The following is a 19956-nucleotide window of genomic DNA, read 5'->3' as shown; positions in this document are numbered from 1 at the left end:
CCCCCCTTCCCCGTCATCCAAAAAAAAAAACACCTCAAAATCTCCATCCTGTCTCTTCCCATCGCGTCCCGGCCCTCAGTACACCACCTCGTACACTGTGGCCTTCTTGTCCCCAGAGCCCGTCACTATGTACTTGTCGTCCGGGGAGACGTCACAGCTCAGCACGGACGAGGACTCCTTGGACTGGGAGTGGGCAAGGGACCCCGACACAAACCCAGGGGAGAGAGAGAGAGAGAGATCCGTGATGGTAGATTGATGGAGACAGATGGAGAAAAACAAACACAAAGAGAAAGATGTTAGAAAAGATGTGACTCATCACTTAATACTCAATCATACAAGACATATTTGCATTTCAAAACAGTCGGCAATTATTTCCAAACAGACAACCTCACTCTCGCTCCAGGATGCTGACTCATTCATCTGCTTCAGTGTGAGACACACTGCTCTCCTTCTCTTTTTTTCCCTCACTCTCTCTTTTTCCAGAGAGATGCAGCCTCATTAACTTCAGGTTTAAGCGTCACTTGCAGCACAAGTCTGACGGTCTGCATGAACTGGCAAAACGTACAATCTTCTTTTTTCTCTCCTCTCCGTCTGAAAGCCAGGCACCTGGCTTTATGATCTAAAGCTCCCTCTACTCCCCCTCCTCCTCCCACTGCTCCATCATCATTTATCTTCCTTCCTTTCTTCCCAGACACCCCCCCCATTCGCTCTGTCCCCGACTCTCATGTCGACTCCTCCTCTCTAAACTCTTCTCCTCTCCTCCCCTCCCCTCTCTCCCTCCCTGCTACAGGCACAGCAGGGCTGTCAATCACAAAGCCACCGACAAGAGGCTATTTCACACAGGATCCCTCATACTATACCAAGAGAGCAGTGGGGGGGGGGGGGTGATGAGTTTGGAAGGGGTTAGCGCCAGGGATGGAGTGGGAAAGAGAGATAAAAATAACACACACACAAAAAAACCCCCAAAGGAACACACAGGAAAACTTGTCCTGATACATCCTCTTGCATTACGATGTTTACGCTGTGATTTTCTTGGTGTCTATGATTCTTCTTCTATTGTTTGCCTTTTGAATATTCCATTCGTTTATTTTCTAGTTTGTTAGTAATGTCAGACAATCAATGTCTGCATCTTGATAAAGGTCGGTGGCCTGTGTAAACACCAGGGACAACGATGGAAATAAATCCACTTTGTTGTTCTATCCCTGACAACTCCTGCGGTGCCGTATCTTTATCAATATCGTAATATGTTTTCATTAAACCAAACCAAGTTACAAACAGCCAGGACCATCAGGATCAGCATCAACTTAGCACAAAGAAATCTGACCTAATCTAATTATACATAACCAAAAAAAATAGGAGTACTTGATATTGAGCAGAAATCAGTTGCTTGGCCGCTAAACACATCTTTATAATAAGATAAGATAAGATAAGATAAAAAAAACCTTTATATGTCCCACAGTGGGGAAATTGCGGTTTGCAACAGCAAAGACAAGAGCAGAGATGATAAGTGTACAAAGTAGCATAAACAAGTGTCAGACAAGAAAGTACCATTCTTACAGTAAATAAATAAAAAAAACAAAGTTACTGTACATTAAATAAGACTAAAGGACTATGCCTCATACAGTACAGTCTCCTGCGGCATAAATAAATACTGGTAGTATAAAAGTGTTGTAGAAGGGCAATGCACATAAGTCAGATATAGTAACACCCTGTCTGACAACTAGAGTCGACAAAAAAGACGAGGTGCATGTTTTTTAGTGAACACAGCCTGGCTGGAGTTTCTCTACCTCACCAAATGCACCCAATATACTGATTTGAGAGAACAACATGTACACATTACTTTGAGAAATGATCAGAAGCTCTTTTGGCTTCAAAATATGCAAGAGAAAACCCTTGAAAGCACTCCTTTGTTTGACTGTGTTCTTTTAATCTATTCGTAGTATTTACACTGTTTAGGGAATTTGTTTTCTTGTTGTTATTTATTTATCTATTTCTTTCATATATATTGTACTGTAACCACTAATATGCAATTAGGCTTTTGCAATAATGTAATATTAACATCCATGCCAATAAAGCACATTTGATTAGACCAACCATAGGGTAGGTAAGAATGTGAACAGGTGAAGGAAAAAGAAAAAGACAAATATAGAAGGGAAGATGGGAAGGACAGGGATAAAGCAAAAGACAAGGGCAGATAAAAAAAATGTGAGGGTAGAGGTACAGACAGATTAGGAAAGAAAGATAAAAATTGAACAAGCATAGAGAGGGAGAAAGGGCAACAATAAACACAGACAAGGAGAGAGAGGAGGAGAAAAAATAGGTGTAGACAGAACAAGAGAGGAACAGGGGGTTAAAGAGGAGCAAGGAGATAGAAACTGGAGAGGACAGTGACAAACAGGAGAGGAGGAAGAGGGGAGAGAGAGAGAGAGAGAGAGAGAGAGAGAGAGAGCAGCTCTGTATTACACAGTGACAGGAGGGAGCTGTTAGTCAGGAGAAACGTTTGGCATTTGGATAACAAAGAAGATAGCCAGCATTCTCCTTCTCCAGTCCACAGAGAGAGACAGGAGCCGCCAACCCTGCTGCCCACTGTAGCTTACAGAAAAATGACAGCCCCCCCCACACACACACACACACACACACACCTCAGCTTAAATATACATTCATCTCCCCTTACTAGTTTCATACACACTGAGATAAACTGGCTCAGCTAAAAAATTTTGCATCCCTGCATATTCATGTTTTACTATTTCCTCACGGAGTGATTGAACATGATGGAATTATTACATTTGTTCTGTGTATGCGTGTGTGTGTGTGTGTTTGGCAGTCTGCACTCTCTGATAAACCTCCGCAAGTTACTATGGATCAACAAACCTGGAATTTAAAAAAAAAAATGTTTATCGTTCGCTTCCTCCCTCCGAACCCCCTCATCTTTTTTTCTCTTCTGCCTCTAGGGCTCAATGTGTGTGCATGAGTGGTATGTGTATGTGTGTGTGTGTGTGTGTGTGTGTGTGTGTGTGTGTGTGTGTGTGTGGTGCAGGGACAGGAAGCAGAGATAGCTTCAACAGCATTATCCACACTGACAAACAGATGACTCTGCAGCCCCAAATACAGACACACATGCAGACGCATATACAGTGTATTTATATATAGGCTCAATTATATATAGTATATCCCCAGAGCCTAAACATTCTCAGAGCACTGCACTTGTCTCTTACCTGGAAAATACTTGCTCCATATGGTGTCCTCCATGCATTCAACAGATTGTCTTTTCCTGTGCTCACGAACCACTTGCCTGAAATAATAACACAGACACACACACAGCAATACTACAGGTTAAACAAAAGAAATGGGATGATGAAGGCACAAAATACTGTGTCCAAATATTTTAGAAACATTTAGGAATCAATCCAAAATATTAAGAGAGTGTGTGTGTGTGTGTGTGTGTGTGTGTGTGTGTGTGTGCGTGCGTGTGTGTGTGTGTGTACGCACCGCAGTAGGCGAACTTAAGAGAAAGAACACAGCTCTCGTGGAGGTGCAGCTGGTACTTGTCAGGTTTGGAGACGTGCAGGACTTCCACGTTACTGCTCTCCATTCCCACAGCCAACCACTCGCCTGTCGGACAGTAGCCCAGAGAGAAGATCTGGAGATGGCGAGAGGGAGGCAAGGAATCAAAGGAAGGTAGAAAGTGAAGCAGAGAGAGAAAAACACGGAGGGATAGGAGGAGGGGAGGACAGAAGATAAATGGGAGGGCAGCGAGGAAGCAGAAATGAAAACAAAAAGGGGGAACGGGTAGAAGATGTGAGGGAATGCGGGATGGGGGAAGAAAGAAGATATGGTTGATGAAAGGAAGAGAATAATGGAAGGAAGCGGGGAGGACAGATGAAAGAATTAAGTAGGAATGAGGGGATGATGTATATCAGGGAAAAGAGAAAGATGATGAGTGAGAACAGAAAAGAGGAAAGATAGTTTTTGAAAAGGGAAAGAGAGGAATGACGTAAATAGAGGTAAATATAGAGCGAATGAATACATTGGGAAAGAAAGAGAGAGAACAGTAAGAGAGAGAGGGAGAGTGGTAGATAGAGAGAGACGGCTAGCGAGAGAAAGTCATTACGTGGTGGATCGAAACTCATCTGACAACAGTGGTCAACTCTAGGTCTGTTGTGACAGTGGATAGTGAATGAGAGTGCGTGTGTGTTTGCGTGTGAGGGCACATGTAAGGTGAAATCACATTGGTGTTTGTGGATGTGTTGTTGCTGGTGTGTATCGGTGTAAATAGGGCACAGTGTGTGTTCGTGTAACTAAAAGAATTCATGTGCATTTATGCCCATGCTGTTTATTTTGTGTGTGTTTGTGTGTGTGTGTGTGTGTTAGATGATGTCTTGTGTTCAAAGTATGTGGGCGTGTGCACGTGCTTATATCTTCATTTTTGTGCATGAGCATTATTACCTGCGAGGTGAAGTCGTGTTGCTGGAGCTGCCGTCCCTCCCGGAGGTCCCAGCAGCGGACCGTGTTGTCCAGCCCTCCCGTCCACAGTTTGGTGCCGTCGTTGGAGATGTCGATGCAGCTCGCTCCGTCTGTGTGGCCCTGGAACTGCCTGCGGGGAGGAGACCCACGAGAGCCTCAGACATGGACACACACGAATACATGCACAAACCCACTCTACAGACTCTGCATCCTGTGTGTTTCTTTTCTCCCGGAGGTGTCAGACCAAATATATTCTAATCCTTTCCTCCCTGTGGCGCCTGCTGACCCCCACCCCCCAACCCACACCTGATTCTCCTCCCCACCCGTTCTCTTTTCCTCACCACATTCTTCCCTTCCCATCTCCCTCAATTCAGCCAGAATCTGGCTGTTTGATCCCACCCATATCCCCTGTGGCTAGTTCATCCCCCGTCTCCTTACCTGACTACAGGGTTAGGGGAGGATTTTTCCTCCCTCCCTCTTTTGTCTTCCATATTTTAGCTCTCTTTTTTTTCTTCTTAAGAAGTAGTTGAAATGTTTCCACATCCTCCAGCTTTTCTCTCCCTCACCTCCCGCCCTCTCCCCCCTGTGCTCTCTCCCGACTATAATCTATTTGTGGAGGTAAGGCACCAAATGTTTTTGTTCTTTTTCTCCTTCCACAGTCCTCTCCTCCCTCCCCTCTCTTACCTGACCAGAGTCTGGTTGTGAAGGTCCCAGACTACGATGTTGCCGTCGCTGCAGCAGGAGAAGCAGACCTTGTTGTCAGGGGAGATGGCCAGAGCGTAGCAAGCGGGAGCAGATGATGTCAGCTCCGCCTTGATGCGAGGAGTGGGCGTGGCCAAATCCCAGATCGACAGCGTGCTGGCCTCCCCGCCGACGATCAAGGTTCGCCCGTCGGGGAGGATTTTACAGGAGCGGATGTAGTTATCCCTGTTCTGATTGGACAAGTTTTAATAAAAAGTTAGGTCGTGGATCAAGGCGATGTGACAGATGGTAGCATGACTGGGAACATTCAGGAAATTAATGTGGAAATTTTTATGATGTCAGTTATCAAAATTGAGGTGCAAAGATGACATAGCTGATAAAAACAAATCAGCTCAAGGAACAAACTTTACATGCACTTGTTTGTTTGCATAGCCTGATGTACAATCTCTGAACTGAGACTTTCTATTCAATGTGCCAGTCATGGTTTCTAGTCCAAACAGCAACTTTAAATGCGAGATATGAATGCAGATACATTTTCAAAAAGCTAATAAAAAGCACATCTCTAGAGTTCACGAGGATGGTTTACCGCTCGCGGATACTGTTCTGTGTGCTTATTTCATGTGCATGCGCCTGGCTTTTATGTGTGTGCGTTTTGTAACTATTTAAATGCCATACATGCGAACCAAAGCCCGTTCAAACATTCAACAATCAATACAACTCAGACTACAAATGAACTACAAATGGAAACCAGAATACTTCAGAACCCAAACACTATTTTTAACGCTTGTGTGTGTATTCCTGTTTGACTTTGTCCCTCATGTCTCACCAGACAGTCCAGCTGGGCCATGGGGCTCTTGCTACCAGGCTGGCTGATGTCCCACACCTTGACGCAGCCCTTGCCTCCGGTGTAGACGTGGCGTGTCGAGGTGCTGATGGTGACGGCGCACACCACCTCTCCGTGGCTGAGGCTGTGAATTTGACGGGCGTGGCGAGGGATTCCCGGGCCCAGCAGGGCGTCAGGGGGAAAGGGCACCGGCTGCATCTGGCCGTCTGCGCTCACATGGAACGAGTAGGCGCTGGATGCGATCTAGAAAGAGAAAGAAGGGAACAGAAATAAATCAATACATCAAAAATGAACATCTATGGCTGAAAATAAAGAGTTTGTAATAGTAGGCACTGCAAAGTGGGTTGAAGGACTGGAGAAATGGGCAAAAAATAGACAACATGAGCAAGTGAAAAGCAGAGGAGCTACAGGTAAATCTACATAATACACAACTACCACAGAGAAGACAGTGTGCAGGAACTCCTGTAATATTTGCCCATATTCTGGTAATTACCTGGCCCAGTGTAGCTGTAGGCGGGAATGCATAATGGCAAATTGTGTTACAGGGCAGAGTCAGCGTGGCATTGCTAATGGTCGATCAATACCATAGCGGTTGGAAGGCAATTTTATGATTTCAAATTAGCACTGCAAGAATGAATTGCTACTCTGCAACAAATGACAAAAACAACACAATTCCTCAGTCAGCAAAGCCGAATGGACTGTGCATAAGTGTTCCGGAGGAGGTGATCTGGAGGCTTCTGTACAGTGATCAGGGCTTTCAGGTGTCGGACAGGGTTAAATGTGCATATGTGCAATTATCTGCATCTAATTATTTTCTTAGCCTAACATGATTATCCTGCTCAGCTTTCACATATTTCTTTTTTTTAATCACTATTGACAGAAAATAAAATAAACTGTTCTATGTCACTGGGGAATATACTGCAAGTATCCTTGCTGAATATGTACACACTAAAGGTATCAAAAGGCTTTAAGTGTGTTTACCAAATGCAGATATCCAAATTTCTTTCCAAAATTTTATATTGACAGTGCAACATTTACAAACCAACTATGTATCAGATGTATTGAGATTTACACGCGTAACAAGAAAACAAACTCACGGCTTGCCGCCGGAGGAACCAGGCAGAGAGGAGGAGAGCCCTGGGGCCCTCAGGTGAGACCGAGAGTCGTACGCCACCTGGTGGGTACAAAAGAGCCGACAAACAATTAAAAACTTGAACAGGGCTAACTTAAAAAATGCACCAGATTATTTCTAGATAACGTTAAACATTTAACATTAAAACAAGTAGGAAGTATAGACCAAAGCAGAAATAAAACAATGACCATAATCTAACAAAAGTCTGCACTCTGAAAACTCTAGTATGCTGAGACTAATATGTCATGTTGTGAGCATACCGCCTTTCCCCAGACAGATGACACAGTGGTGAACAGGGCACTGCAAAGAACATCCTGCCTCAAGGCTGAGTTATGTTGAAGTCTTGTGGGAGCGGAGGCTACAGACTGCAGCTACATTAGCAGTCGCCACACAGTTGACATGCACAGCAACAAAAATGTCACTACATGTCGAAGATACGTGGGCTACAGGAGACAGTAAAAACTTTAATTGGACTGCTTGGGCTACTTTCTGACTCTGGACGTGTCTACTGATACTGAAGACAACATGGAGCATGTTAAGAAAGGGTTAAACCTTTTTTCAGTAGTACTACAAAGGTTAGCATTTTGTGATCCAGATAAGCCATTTCAATTGCAAAACGTCTCCTCTGTATGAGTGAATCAAAGTGAATTAGAGAATGTAAACATGAACACATTCATCTAATTTTTAACAGCGCTATGACAGTCAGAGGGTTAGATCTGATGCTGAACTATAAATCAAACCTTGATGGAGAAGAAGAATTTGGCCTTTACTCACCATGGGGCTTCGGGAATAGGCGTTGGCTGCTGCGCTGATTTGTGGGGAAAGAGTTAGAGCCCCTCCGAAACCTCCTGGGCTGGCCAGTTCCCCATTCAGTCCTGCGTGGGACACCACGCCAAAATGAGCCGGGTATGAACCGGGGGGCACAGACATGGGACTGCGGAGAGCTGGGGAGGGAGCGAAAGACGAAGGAGGGATTGAAGGATGGAAATAAAAAGGGGAAACAATACATAGTACACAAGCATAAACACAGTCACACGGGGGCTGAGAATAGACGTGTTTTTCTTTCATCAAAATGATTAGTTTGTACACCAACAGAGTTTCAGACCAGGGAGCTGTCAAGTAGTCTTCACTGCTGGCTACTGCTGAAGCAGATAGCGACTAAGAGCTTTGCTCAAGAGCACAATGTTAATGGGGGAATCTCACTTTTTTCCTTATGGTTTTGACTATTCAATACGACAGTCCTATAGGCACACTTTTTTGTTTAACTTTGTGCTGATCATATCAAGAGATTTGGCTCAAAACAGTAAAATGTCACTGCATGACAAGGCAACAGCATTAACAAATGAGGAAATGGAAAAACAAAGGGACAAGACGATACATGGCATGAAGGGCAGAGATAGAATGGGTGCAAATCCCATCCAGGTCTTGAGGGTGTAATTCAAGGAGCTATTTGGTCCAGCTACTTTGGTTTACTTAAAAATATATATATAAGTTCTAGTTAAGCAGCTAAATTAGGAAGTAAATGTAAAGAAATATAATTCCACTAAGTCACGAGTTATGTAATCACATAATCACACAATTTTAGGTTGGCTCTTTCTGAGTAACTTATTGATTATAAAAGTACAGCCATAAATGTATGTCCAGGAGTAATATTGATAGCCTGTTATATGTATTAGCAAGCTCTTTTTATCAACAGTTACAATATCAAAACACATGTTTTAGTGAAAAAAATTTTCAAGCTTGTTTAGAGAGTCAGGAGAGTCTCACCAAGAGGGTCTGCACTGGACGCTGCTTTGCTGACCAGACGAAGGCAGGAGGTGCTGGGACCAGGGGCTCCTGGGGCTCCTGGTGCTCCAGGGGTAAGGGCCTCACGGTGGGACGGTGATGGGCTGCCAGACTTGGACAACGGAGACAGGGACTTATCCATCTGTGGAGAAGTCAAACCAGAAATATCCCAAATAAAACACGTCATGGGACCTGTAACACTTAAGACCTCCTTTATTAAACACTGCTGTCAGTTTTGAACTAATCTTAATGAAAAGAGAAGAAATTGTCACGGTGGTACTGGCAAAGCTACTTTAACAGATAACTAGCAACAAGATATCCGTGTAGCTTCTCAACATAGTATAAAAGGAAAAGGATTAGTTACAGTGCAATAGTTACGGTTTGTACGTTTTAAGTGTTTTTATTGCCAAAGCAAAACATCATATATGATAGCATTACATGAACATGTATCAGGAATGGACAATCTAAGGGCACAGCGCAGCAACATATTAGCATAATGGAAAGCAGACAGATGCCTCGCAGTCAGCAGAGTGCAGCAACTCCCTAAGAGTATCTTACTTGTGCAGGGTCCTTGGCCTTCCCTGGGGTAGGGCTGCGGGGGTTTGGGGTGGAAGGGGCGTCTCCAGTGCTTGAGGAGCCCGGGAGCTCCTTCCTTAGTGTAGGAGCCCGGTCTAACCCATTCCCGTGGGGAGAGTGAGGAGGGCTGCCAGCAGGAGAGTTAGGCTCCTGAATGACCAAGACAAGAAAAAAAATGATCTTCTAGTGTAAACCAGTGCTTCTTTTCAGTCTCCGAGCGTCCCGCTATGCTTCAACTACTTTGCTGTTACATTTCAGTCTTGCCCTGAAGTCCATTTTACTGCATTTCATCTCTATTACATTTTCTTGTTCTTATAGCAGTATTTAATTATTTTTAGTGACATTTTTGATGACAAGCAGTTGTACTACAGTGTTGTTGCACTGCACTTCCTATACGTTGCCACCTATAGAACGTCCACAAGAATGTAAAGCTGTTCAGACAGACACTGGTTCTGCCTGAGATGCCAAAATGCAATGTGACATCACTGTGGTGGCCAATCAAATGCTGCTACCTTGCAATTAAAAGATGAAATTATTGTCACCATGACAACTTTCAACTGCATAGTCCTTCCTGGTAAGGTTACAAACCACTGTGCAGTGTTTTTGGTGACTGATAAGTCTTCAAAGTTATGGGTCTTTTACCCCAACTGGAATTCCTGGATCATATAGTCTTCAAACCACTTTCTGTCTAGAATATTTGTGTTGTATTTTAGCCACAGTGGGCACATCCCTGTTCACGATAACTACCCTATTGTTTCTTTATTTAGTTTAAACCAAAACAACTGCGAGAAACACAAACCTGTCTCTTCTGTGTGCCTGCATGTGTAAAAGCTTCCAAGTGAAATGTTGCAGATTCTTACTTAATGGATACAACATAATCTCTAGTGTCACCGTCTGTATTGTGATTTGTAAAGGGACTCAGAGCTCAGGGGACATTACAAGAAACAGTAGAAGTTGTCACTGTTGCTGGTACACTAGTGTATGGACCTGGAGATAATGTTGCTGTTACAGCTGCTTTCATCACTGGAGCCAGTGTTGAGCCAGCGCTGCCTCCCCCAGAGCAGAGTGCTGGAGTAAGCACTTCTCACTGGGTCAACGTGATCAGGCACAGACATTTTAGTGCTTACACACACACACACACACACACACACACACACACACACACACGGGCAAGCACGCACACACAAGATCATCCACTCAAGCAACCACACACATTAGACATTTACATGGTGTGTACGCACTCATACACAAATACAAATGCATACACACACTCACAGGATTGCATGTTTGGTCAAACACATGCTTGTGGATTTGCTTTAAAACGCACACAGACACACCATTAACCAGAGAATGCCCCTCCCTTTTTCTGCTATTACCCACATTTGTCACTTTTTTTTCTTTCAGCTTTTGTACCAGTTTCTAAATCACACAAGAGACCGGTTCCGCTTTTGTGTGGAATATCAAAATACAGAGGGCTTAGATAAAACATATTTTGGTACACTGCGTGAAGTATTTAAAGAACTAAAATATTCCAGGGGCATAAACGGCTTTGCATATATTAAATGAACCAGACTGCAGTTATCTAATGAGAGAAGGGAGGAGAAAAGGGGGAGATGCAGTGGAGTGAGATGAGTGGGAAAGAACGAGTGAAAAGGAAAGAGACAGTGGAGGGATGTTAAAACAGAAGCTTCAAGAGGTTGGAAAGAGAACAACAATGTATACAGAAGAGGTAGATGAGAAGAGATAGGTAGGACCAAGAATATGTGTGTTTGTGTGTGTGTGGACAGACATGGTTCACAAGAAGGGAACACAAGCAGCGGCGGCTGATAATGAGCTTACATAGGAGCTCTTCCTATTTACAAGGAAACTGAAGCAGAAAGCTGAACTAGCTACATACCTGCTGACTTGTTTCACATTTCACAGATCCACACACACACGCACACACACACACACACACACACAACAATCTAGGAAGCAAAACAAGAGCTAAAATACAATGTGTTTGTATAGAAATGCTCACTTGATTTCTGTCAGAAAATTAGCATAGACTGCAGGTATTTTGATAATTGATTTTTTTAAGTAATTTTTCGAGCAAAATGCCAAAAAATCACTTGTTTCAGCTTCTCAAATGTGAAAAATTTGCAACTTTTCTTTCTCTTCGATAATATGAAAATGAATATCTCTATCATTTTACAGACCAAAGGAGTAATCTATTAATCCGAAAAATAAATTATTGGTAAAATATTCAATAATGGAAATAATTGTTAAGTTCAGCCCTGTCAGAGTGTAACATTTGGAGGGTATGAACTAAATTAATAATCACTGCCTGCAAACTAACTAAAACCAATAATCAATTGTCAATTAATGATTTTTTAGTCTATTAAGTCATTCAGTGCAGTAACACTATGCTTATTCTTCAGGGAATTACCCAATTATGTGTACTTGTGTCTCTCTCTAAAACACAGCCCTGTGAATAGTGTCTAGGGACACATTTTTCTTATTCAAGAAATTCTACTCAATACTAAAATTTAACATCAAACTAAATGAGCAGAAAATAAAACTGACCTTCTCTGAAAAAGCAAAACAATAAAAATGAGCCATGACAAAAAAGCGCAAATTTCTTTCAAAAAATACCAAGGACACTAGAGCGACACACTGATTTTGTCAGGTAAAATCAAAATCAAATTATTTCAAAACACACGCACACATACAACCAGATCTGATTGATAAATTGAACCATCGACAGTCAGACAGACAGGGTTATGTAGAGGGTGGTTCCAAGCTGTGGCAAGTACTGTATCTATATATCCATAGTTATCCCCGCATAACACCGGGTCTTCCAACGTTGGATTAATGCTTTATTCATGTGTAACAGTTTCAGAGAGACTCTGTCAGATGAAGGCTGCTTGTAACTTGTGGCTTTGTAAGGAAATCAAAGATATTTTTTGTAACAGGAATGCGCAGCTCTTGCACAAGGACGAAGCTGTGAGCAGGTGTGTGGGAGAGAGAGTGTACTGTGAGTTCTGTGTGAGTGAGATATTTTCCACAGTGGAGAGATGGAAAATTGTGAGTAAACATTGGTACTGAAGGTGGAATATTTTAAGAGAAGAAACTATTAACTATTTTGTAGTGGGGAAATTTCTTTCTGTGAAATGTATGACTTTGTATGCGATTGTAGTCGCCAGTGTGTGTAGTGTAAGTTTCTGGGAGATTAGCCCATTAATAACCTTTGCCATTAAGCACTGATTAGACAGAAAGTGACTCACATGTCCCTGATGGATAGCTTTTTATATTGCCATACTTTGACTTGTTGACTGATAATAGGCAATCAGGATTACCACAGACTCAGACTGAACTCTTACTAATAAGAAACCACTAGTGTTTTTTATTTTATCTCATTATAGATTTATAGATTTTGAACAATCAAGTTTCAATTGTTTTTTGGAAATACTGCTTAGGAATTGACGAAAACATCCCTTAGTTAAATTTTCATCTTTGAGGCAAACTTTGCTAATCTCCTATACAAACTGCCAAGCTTGGCCACTAATTATTTTGTATAACTTACCAATTAGCTTTAGAGTGGAGTTCCTTATTTACACATCAAGCAGACGGTAAGCAACATTAGCTTTAATTTTGAGTCATGTTTCTGGCCACTTTGCAACCAAAAGCCCAATATTTACTCTCTTTTCAGCTCTGTTTTGGTCTTCAAAGTCGCTAACTTAGTCTGTCTGCCATTTGGTGCTGAGCAGGTAGTATACAGTAGGTTCACTTGAATGTTTTCAATGAAAACAGCTGCCTGCTGAGCTGAAAAAGAGGTTGATACAAACAGTGAGAGTGAACCAAAACAGCCAAGTTGTGGGCTGAAAAAAAAAAAAAGAGCTGAAAGTTGCTAAAAGTCAGGTTACAATTCACTGTGGGTTCATCACTACAAGTGAACCCTTTCATGCAAGAAGTCATGTGATCCATTATTAATATAAAAATATTAGATACTTTAAGTAGGACATCAAAAATAATAAATAAATAATAAATACAGATAGGCAACTTACTTCATTAGAGACATCCACTACCAGATTGTCTTCACTTTTGTCTCCATCACTGTCCTGAGGAGCAAAGAACAAATGTAAAATATATTCTCCAAGACAAGATAGCTGTTTTTTCTCTCTATTACCCACACAGATATATATTATACTGTATGTGTACTAGGGCTGAACAATCTAAAAAAAAAAAATCTAATTGCAACTGATTTGCAATACTAGGGTTAATGATAATTTTTATCATTATTCTCATTTTTATTGAAAAACATTTTATAATGAATTATGGTGTGATTTTTGCAAGGATCTGTAAGTCTCTAGAATATGATGTGTAGGCCAGGACATCTCTGCAGAACGACAATTTTTAATTAAAATTTTGCATTTTGACACACATCAGACATCTAACAAATATTGTGCATGGCCATATTACAATTTCGAAACTTTGATCAATTGCTCAGCCCTAATGTGTACATAGGGCTGGGCAATTAAGTGAGATAATTTTCCTCAATAACAATATAACAGATGTTCAATAAATGTTTTTGTTGAGGAACAGGGACTGTAAACGGTTTTACTTAATTTTACTCATGCATATTTGTTGAAAAAAGAGTTTATAATTGTTTTGAATGTGCTACCTCAGATTGGTTAGGTGATCCACTGTTTGGCAAGTATTGTGATGTTCTAACCACAAAGATTAGGTTAAAACTAATTAACCACTCAGGAGCAAAAATCAGCCTTTAAACGTGAAATAAATAATGATTTGACATTTATAGTGATAATTATCGATATTGAATGATTAGAATTTTTTTATCGTGATAACCTTTTTGGCCATATTACCCAGCCCTAATGTGTGCATAGAGAACTTTATTAATAAAGCTGGAAACACACACAAGTCCACACACAGATCGATATCACTGGCTGTCCACCATGCAACATTTAACACAGAGATACTATATACCATACATTCGCACTGAACAGCTCCCTCATACAAACACAATTTCGATTTCTCGCTCACTCGCTCGCTCACACACATACACACACTATTGCTCTTTCTCCATCCATGGCACATTTTCGCTCTTTGTCTAGCCATCTCTCTCTCTCTCTCTCTCTCTCTCTCTCTCTCTTTCCCTTTTTCTGGGGTGAGAACGATGGCACTTAGTCACCATGGCAACAGCGCTTTGATGTGATCATGGCCTGATATTCCTATTGACATCAGTGTGGTGTGACATCAGTACCTAATTATACATAGCCAAAACAGGGCTATGTCTACAGTCTATTCCTAGAGCAAAAATAGAGAAACAGACAGCGAGAGAGACTCAGGGAGTGAGAGGAATGGAAAGAGAAAAGGACAAAAAGTAAAACAGTAAAAGGAGAAAGAGGGAGAAAATTAGAGATGAGAGATGGAATAAAAATGAAAAGAAAACAGGAAGAAGATGGAGAGGGAAAGAGTGAGAGGGAAAAGCAAAGGAACTCAAAGATGGTGATAAAGAGACAGAGATATAGAAGAGCAAAAGGCAAACGGAGAGAAATGGAAGCCGTAATGCGGCTCGACGGACGGAAAAAGATTCAGAAAGTGGAAACTATCTGTCCTTGTTCTCGCTCTGAACTAATGGGAAGATTTGGACTGTTGTTGTTGATGCCAAACTGATTTCGCTGGAGGCCATCTTGCACAGACAGTCTCCTAGTGTCAATCAATCCTCCAGACTGCAAACACACAGCTATCTAATTCTTTACAGCTATCTGCCTTGGCTGTCTCTCTTCTGGCATTACATCGCCTATGGCTCCCTGCTCTTCCCCATTGGATTCATCCAAACTCAACACAACTCTAATTGGCCACGGGCCCCCTAACCCCTGTGTGGCCTATAATGTCATGGGCAATGTCATACATACACACACACACAACAACAAAAAATAATTTTATTTATTTCTTCTTTTATCATTTTTATGTTTATTTTTCTTGTTGTATCCTATGTGTGCTGCTGCAAATACTCAGTTTCCTTCCAGGCATCAAACCTCTACTTATCTCATCATATAAAGACAAGGACACACACAAACACGTACATAGGAGTGTGGCGCAAGTGGCTCTTTGTCATCACAGCGCCTCCTCTTTGCCTCAGCTCCTCCCTGCGAGGAGGAGTAGCCTCCTGACGGGCCCTGGCGCTCCTCAGTTGGCTGACTGTCTGTTGATGACACTGACTTACTCTGGAGAAAGACAAGGACACAAATACAAGCATGAACACATAAACACGTACTAATACTACTCCAGTAAAGGCAGGTGATGAAAGCCAAAGTGAAGACATCGAGAGACACATTGAACAAACACATAAAACACACCCACATCCGCCAATGTACAGGTTATGATGTGAAGAGATATGCACACACAATCACTGTATACATAAACTCAGGTAAACTCAGTACGACAAACCTGACCAGAAAGCCCCATAAAAACACATATGATGACATTACACACACACACACACACACAACAAGAACAGCAGATGTAAGCACAGGTTAAGGCGTAGCCATAGAAGCACACAAGACAGCCTATAAAGCTAATTAGTGCTCTCCCCTCGACACACCAGTCCTCATGTAAAATATGACTCTCATTATTGGGCAATAAAGCAGTGCAGGCATATTTACAATACAGCCAGGCCTAGTGCTCAGCACTGAGAAAAGCAGATCAAAGCATTGTGCTGTTTTTGCATCGAGGCAGGGGCCAGAGGTTCGGTGAGGGCCACTTGTCATTCTCTGTCCCTCTGTGGGGAGGACAAGAACAGTGAGGGTTTAACACACCAGTGAGTCACACAGGAAGGAGCCCACGGGGCCGACAGGAAGGAGCGCTGGACAGAGGAGAGGAGAAACCACACAATGGACCTCAGTGCGGCTCAACAAACTTCCCTCTCTTCTTTCTTCATCTCCTCCTCCTCCGCCTTCTTCCCTCTTCTCCTGACTTCCTCTCGATGTCCCTTTTCCCCCCTCCATTTAAAATTCCAACATCTTTTTTTTTTTTACTGGCTCCCTGACAAATGCCAATTGATCTTCCTCCCCTCCCCTCCCAAATGTCTTAATGCTTGGCTAAGTTCAGCACAAACCTCAAGTCATGAGAGAAATATTTTCCTGGTGCTTAACAATCAGCATTGTGTTTAGCAATTAAATTATGCTAAGGGTTTCATTGCGATAGCGAGAGAGGGGGGAGGGAAAGTTAAGTCAGTAGCGCTCTTAAATCATTTTCATTTCGCAATAAAAGCCAGAACAAAGACGGGTATTTTTTTAACAACCTTTCCCTCCCTATTTTTCTTTCGTCTGTTTTTCCCCTTCCTCTTTAGTATCTCTCCCTTTTTCCTTTTCCAATTTCACTCTCCATCTCCCTCCTCTCTCTCTCTGTATTATCAACAGTTACACTGATGAAGGCCAGCTGTCCATTGCAGTCAGTACAGTAAGGGAGTGTTCACACGGCTTCCATGAAGCAGCTAGAGAGAATATGCCAAACCATCAACGTCCATTGAATTTCAATCAGCCCATTTGCATTAATTCTCCAGGTGATTAACAGATACTTTTTAACTACAGTGACAAAAAAATATGTGCAAAGCCTGTGAGCACTTGTTTACTTATAACACTTGTTTACATTTTATGTTTCACTGCATGCTGCATTTACTAAATAAGGATGTTTTTTAAAAACTCATGAATTATGGTAACCTGAGTCACCATACCGACACATCTCACCTTCACACTTAATTAAATGACTGTTGAATCTGAACTTCAAACAGCCCCATCTCTATAACTGAACATTAAGTCAGTCTCTACAGCAACAAGAACACACAGCATCTTTCTTGCCCCTAATCTAAAGAGTCACATTAATGTCTAAATCATTACAATGGCAACCTGCAATCGCATTAGAAGAAAGAAAACAAAAAACTGTAGTATCAATACTGCTCGATTGTTCACTTTACCTACAAATGCAGAGTCTTTGAAAGATGCTGTACATACAGTACATTGTGAAAGCACAGTTTCTAGAGTTCATGGTACATGTTTCTGTCTCTGAAGTGACAGCACTAAAACAAAACAATCATGAACTGTTCTTTCCTTCATGTTGGTTTTCTGGTACAGCGGTTTCACTAGTTCATAGAATGCACAAAAATGACACATTTAAATAGGTTTCATTCCCCCTACCTGTGTTGCCCACCTCTCTGAAAGTGCTGTTGTGCTATTCTACTACAAATATAAAAGGTTATGTATATTAGATTCTGAACATTAATATAGCAGCAAACAACTTTTTGCTATGTAAGGATATAATGTTGTCCTGAGCAGAGAATGACGTCACTCCCACTCTGTGTGCTGTCATCTGAACTCTCTGTTCTTAGTTTTGGCAGCCGGTCTGGCTGCGCGTACATGTTAGTGCATGTGAGTCCCTCGCTGTGAAACTGTTGGTTTTGAGGAGAGTGATGAAACGGCTGTTTCTTTTCTCATCTAACTCAGTGAATTAAGGATTTATTTAAACCAAATCAGAGTTGATAATTGTTGTAACAGCGGAAAGACTAACAAAGATGGTTTTGGTGAGTGTTATTTTGTTTCTGGCCAGTTTGTATAAAGTCTTTAACAGTGAGCTGCGAGGTAAAATTACTGTTTTTGTCAATGGAGTCTGGTGGACCACAGGGTACGTTTGTTTTGGTTTGAGATGCTGGAGCTCTAGTGCGACAATTAGTGGCAATGAATGTACTTTAACTAACAATACAACAGAGCAGGTTCTGTTTGGTGGTTCTTTGACATCAGGCATTAAGGGGCCTCCTGTAGTTGACGTTTTATATACTAAATGCATAGTACACTCAAGTAAACATTTTTAAACAAGAGTTGCTTGTTTCTACAGCTGGTGTGTTTTGGACAGCATTTGCCATTAAGTGGGTTTTAATCCTTTCACTTGTTCTGCCTTGTCTTGTGGATTACCAGAACATTTGTGGTGCAGATAAACAAACAGTTGCTTTCTCATCCATTCACTCAATTTGTACTTTCTTCCAGATAACTGCAAAGTGCTGTGAGCTCAGATGTTAGTGTGATGCAGAAAACCTTGAGAAGCTCAAGGTTGATAGCGCTGAGCAGCTATTGTGCTGTGTTGAGCTGTGCTACTCCTGGCTGAGCTCCAGCAGTACGCAGCCTTTTTTAGAGGCCACTTTACAGTGCGTTTCCATTTTCCTCAGTTTATCACTGTCACACACACACACGCACACACACACACACACACTACACAACTACTCACCCTGCTGGGTGCTCCCTCTGGGATGGGGCGGAGAAAGGTAAGGAAAAAGAACAGTGTAGAGAAAAAAAGAGTGAGAGAGGAGTAAAGGGGAAAAAAAAGAGAAAGTTTGACGTCAGTCCTGATAATAATAACAACAACAGTCCCCCAGTCAGCCAAGGTTAGGCTGAACTACGGCTGCTCCTCTCTAATAAAGATACAGACCCACTATTGTGCATGATTCCAGTCTCCTCTCTATCATTTCCTCTCTGTTCTCCAACCAGACAAAGCTCGCTGTCTTCCCCTTCTGCCTCTTTAAACGACTATCTTTTCACTCATTCTTCCTCTCGTATGTAAGAACAGAAACACACACAGCTGCAGACATGCATAAGCTCTCACACAGATGCTTAACACGCCAATATGAACACATTGATATCTCTATCTCCCTCCGATTCTACTCTCACTCATTCCTTTTTTTTTTCTTTCTGGCTCTGGGTTTATTCATGAGAAAGTCTCTCTTGGCTTGATGCCTGAAACAGAGCACAAAGATAAGATATTCTATTGGGGTGAATGAAAGTTCGTTGGGAAAAAAAGCGTTTCTCCTGCATTTACTCAAGTGCCATGAATATGTCTGTCCCTATTATGACAGCAATCTAAACAAGGAAGTTCAAATTCAGTCCAAAAGGTGACTTGCTGTACAAATGACACAAAGATGCCTGCCGCCAATTATGTAGTATTGCTTTGCATTTCATCCGGTCTAAAATGATAAAATGATCTATTTCTTATTCTGTACCTGTTGTCAGAGTTCTCCTCACTGCTGTGCCCAATCGACTATGAAGCAAATTAAATTGAAATAAACACAAAAAATGCACACATACAGAGATACAAACATTTTCTGAAGAAATACATCATTCTTGCATGCGTGATATCTGATGATTTCATTCTGGATGATTTCCTAGAGTCTGTTACTCTGGCTCACTTGTCCTGAACTTGCTAAACAATCTTCTCAAAATCTTCAATATTGTAACTTAACTTAAACATTTTGTGTACGCTGACCGGAAACAATAGCAAGTACACAGATTGTCACTGCAACTATTATATACTTTCGCTACAATGACTAAAACTTCTGCATTAACAAAACCTGAACTTCCCTGTTCAAAATCTGCTTTAAATGCCACTGTGTTTCTCCAATATCAAT

At 41.8% G+C, this 19956-nt stretch overlaps 1 protein-coding gene across 7 annotated transcripts in view; it reads right to left on the bottom strand.

Moving 5' to 3' along the window:
- tle2b (TLE family member 2, transcriptional corepressor b) overlaps nucleotides 1-19956 on the bottom strand; it is a 98000-nt gene that overhangs the window by 2950 nt on the left and 75094 nt on the right. For all 7 annotated transcript variants that reach the window (XM_046050068.1, XM_046050069.1, XM_046050067.1 and 4 more), the window contains 12 exons: nucleotides 15593-15733; nucleotides 13550-13603; nucleotides 9486-9653; nucleotides 8910-9069; nucleotides 7917-8086; nucleotides 7108-7184; nucleotides 5993-6242; nucleotides 5149-5396; nucleotides 4447-4594; nucleotides 3490-3640; nucleotides 3216-3292; nucleotides 8-183 (listed from right to left, as the gene is read on the bottom strand). In XM_046050068.1, coding sequence (XP_045906024.1) covers nucleotides 76-183; nucleotides 3216-3292; nucleotides 3490-3640; nucleotides 4447-4594; nucleotides 5149-5396; nucleotides 5993-6242; nucleotides 7108-7184; nucleotides 7917-8086; nucleotides 8910-9069; nucleotides 9486-9653; nucleotides 13550-13603; nucleotides 15593-15733 — 1752 coding nt within the window. In that variant the 3' untranslated portion in view covers nucleotides 8-75. The remainder of the gene's footprint in view (nucleotides 1-7; nucleotides 184-3215; nucleotides 3293-3489; nucleotides 3641-4446; nucleotides 4595-5148; nucleotides 5397-5992; nucleotides 6243-7107; nucleotides 7185-7916; nucleotides 8087-8909; nucleotides 9070-9485; nucleotides 9654-13549; nucleotides 13604-15592; nucleotides 15734-19956) is intronic.

This window comes from Micropterus dolomieu, linkage group LG05 (genome assembly GCF_021292245.1).
Source record: "Micropterus dolomieu isolate WLL.071019.BEF.003 ecotype Adirondacks linkage group LG05, ASM2129224v1, whole genome shotgun sequence".
NCBI classification, from domain to species: Eukaryota; Metazoa; Chordata; class Actinopteri; order Centrarchiformes; family Centrarchidae; genus Micropterus; species Micropterus dolomieu.
This window is presented reverse-complemented; position numbering and strand designations above follow the sequence as displayed.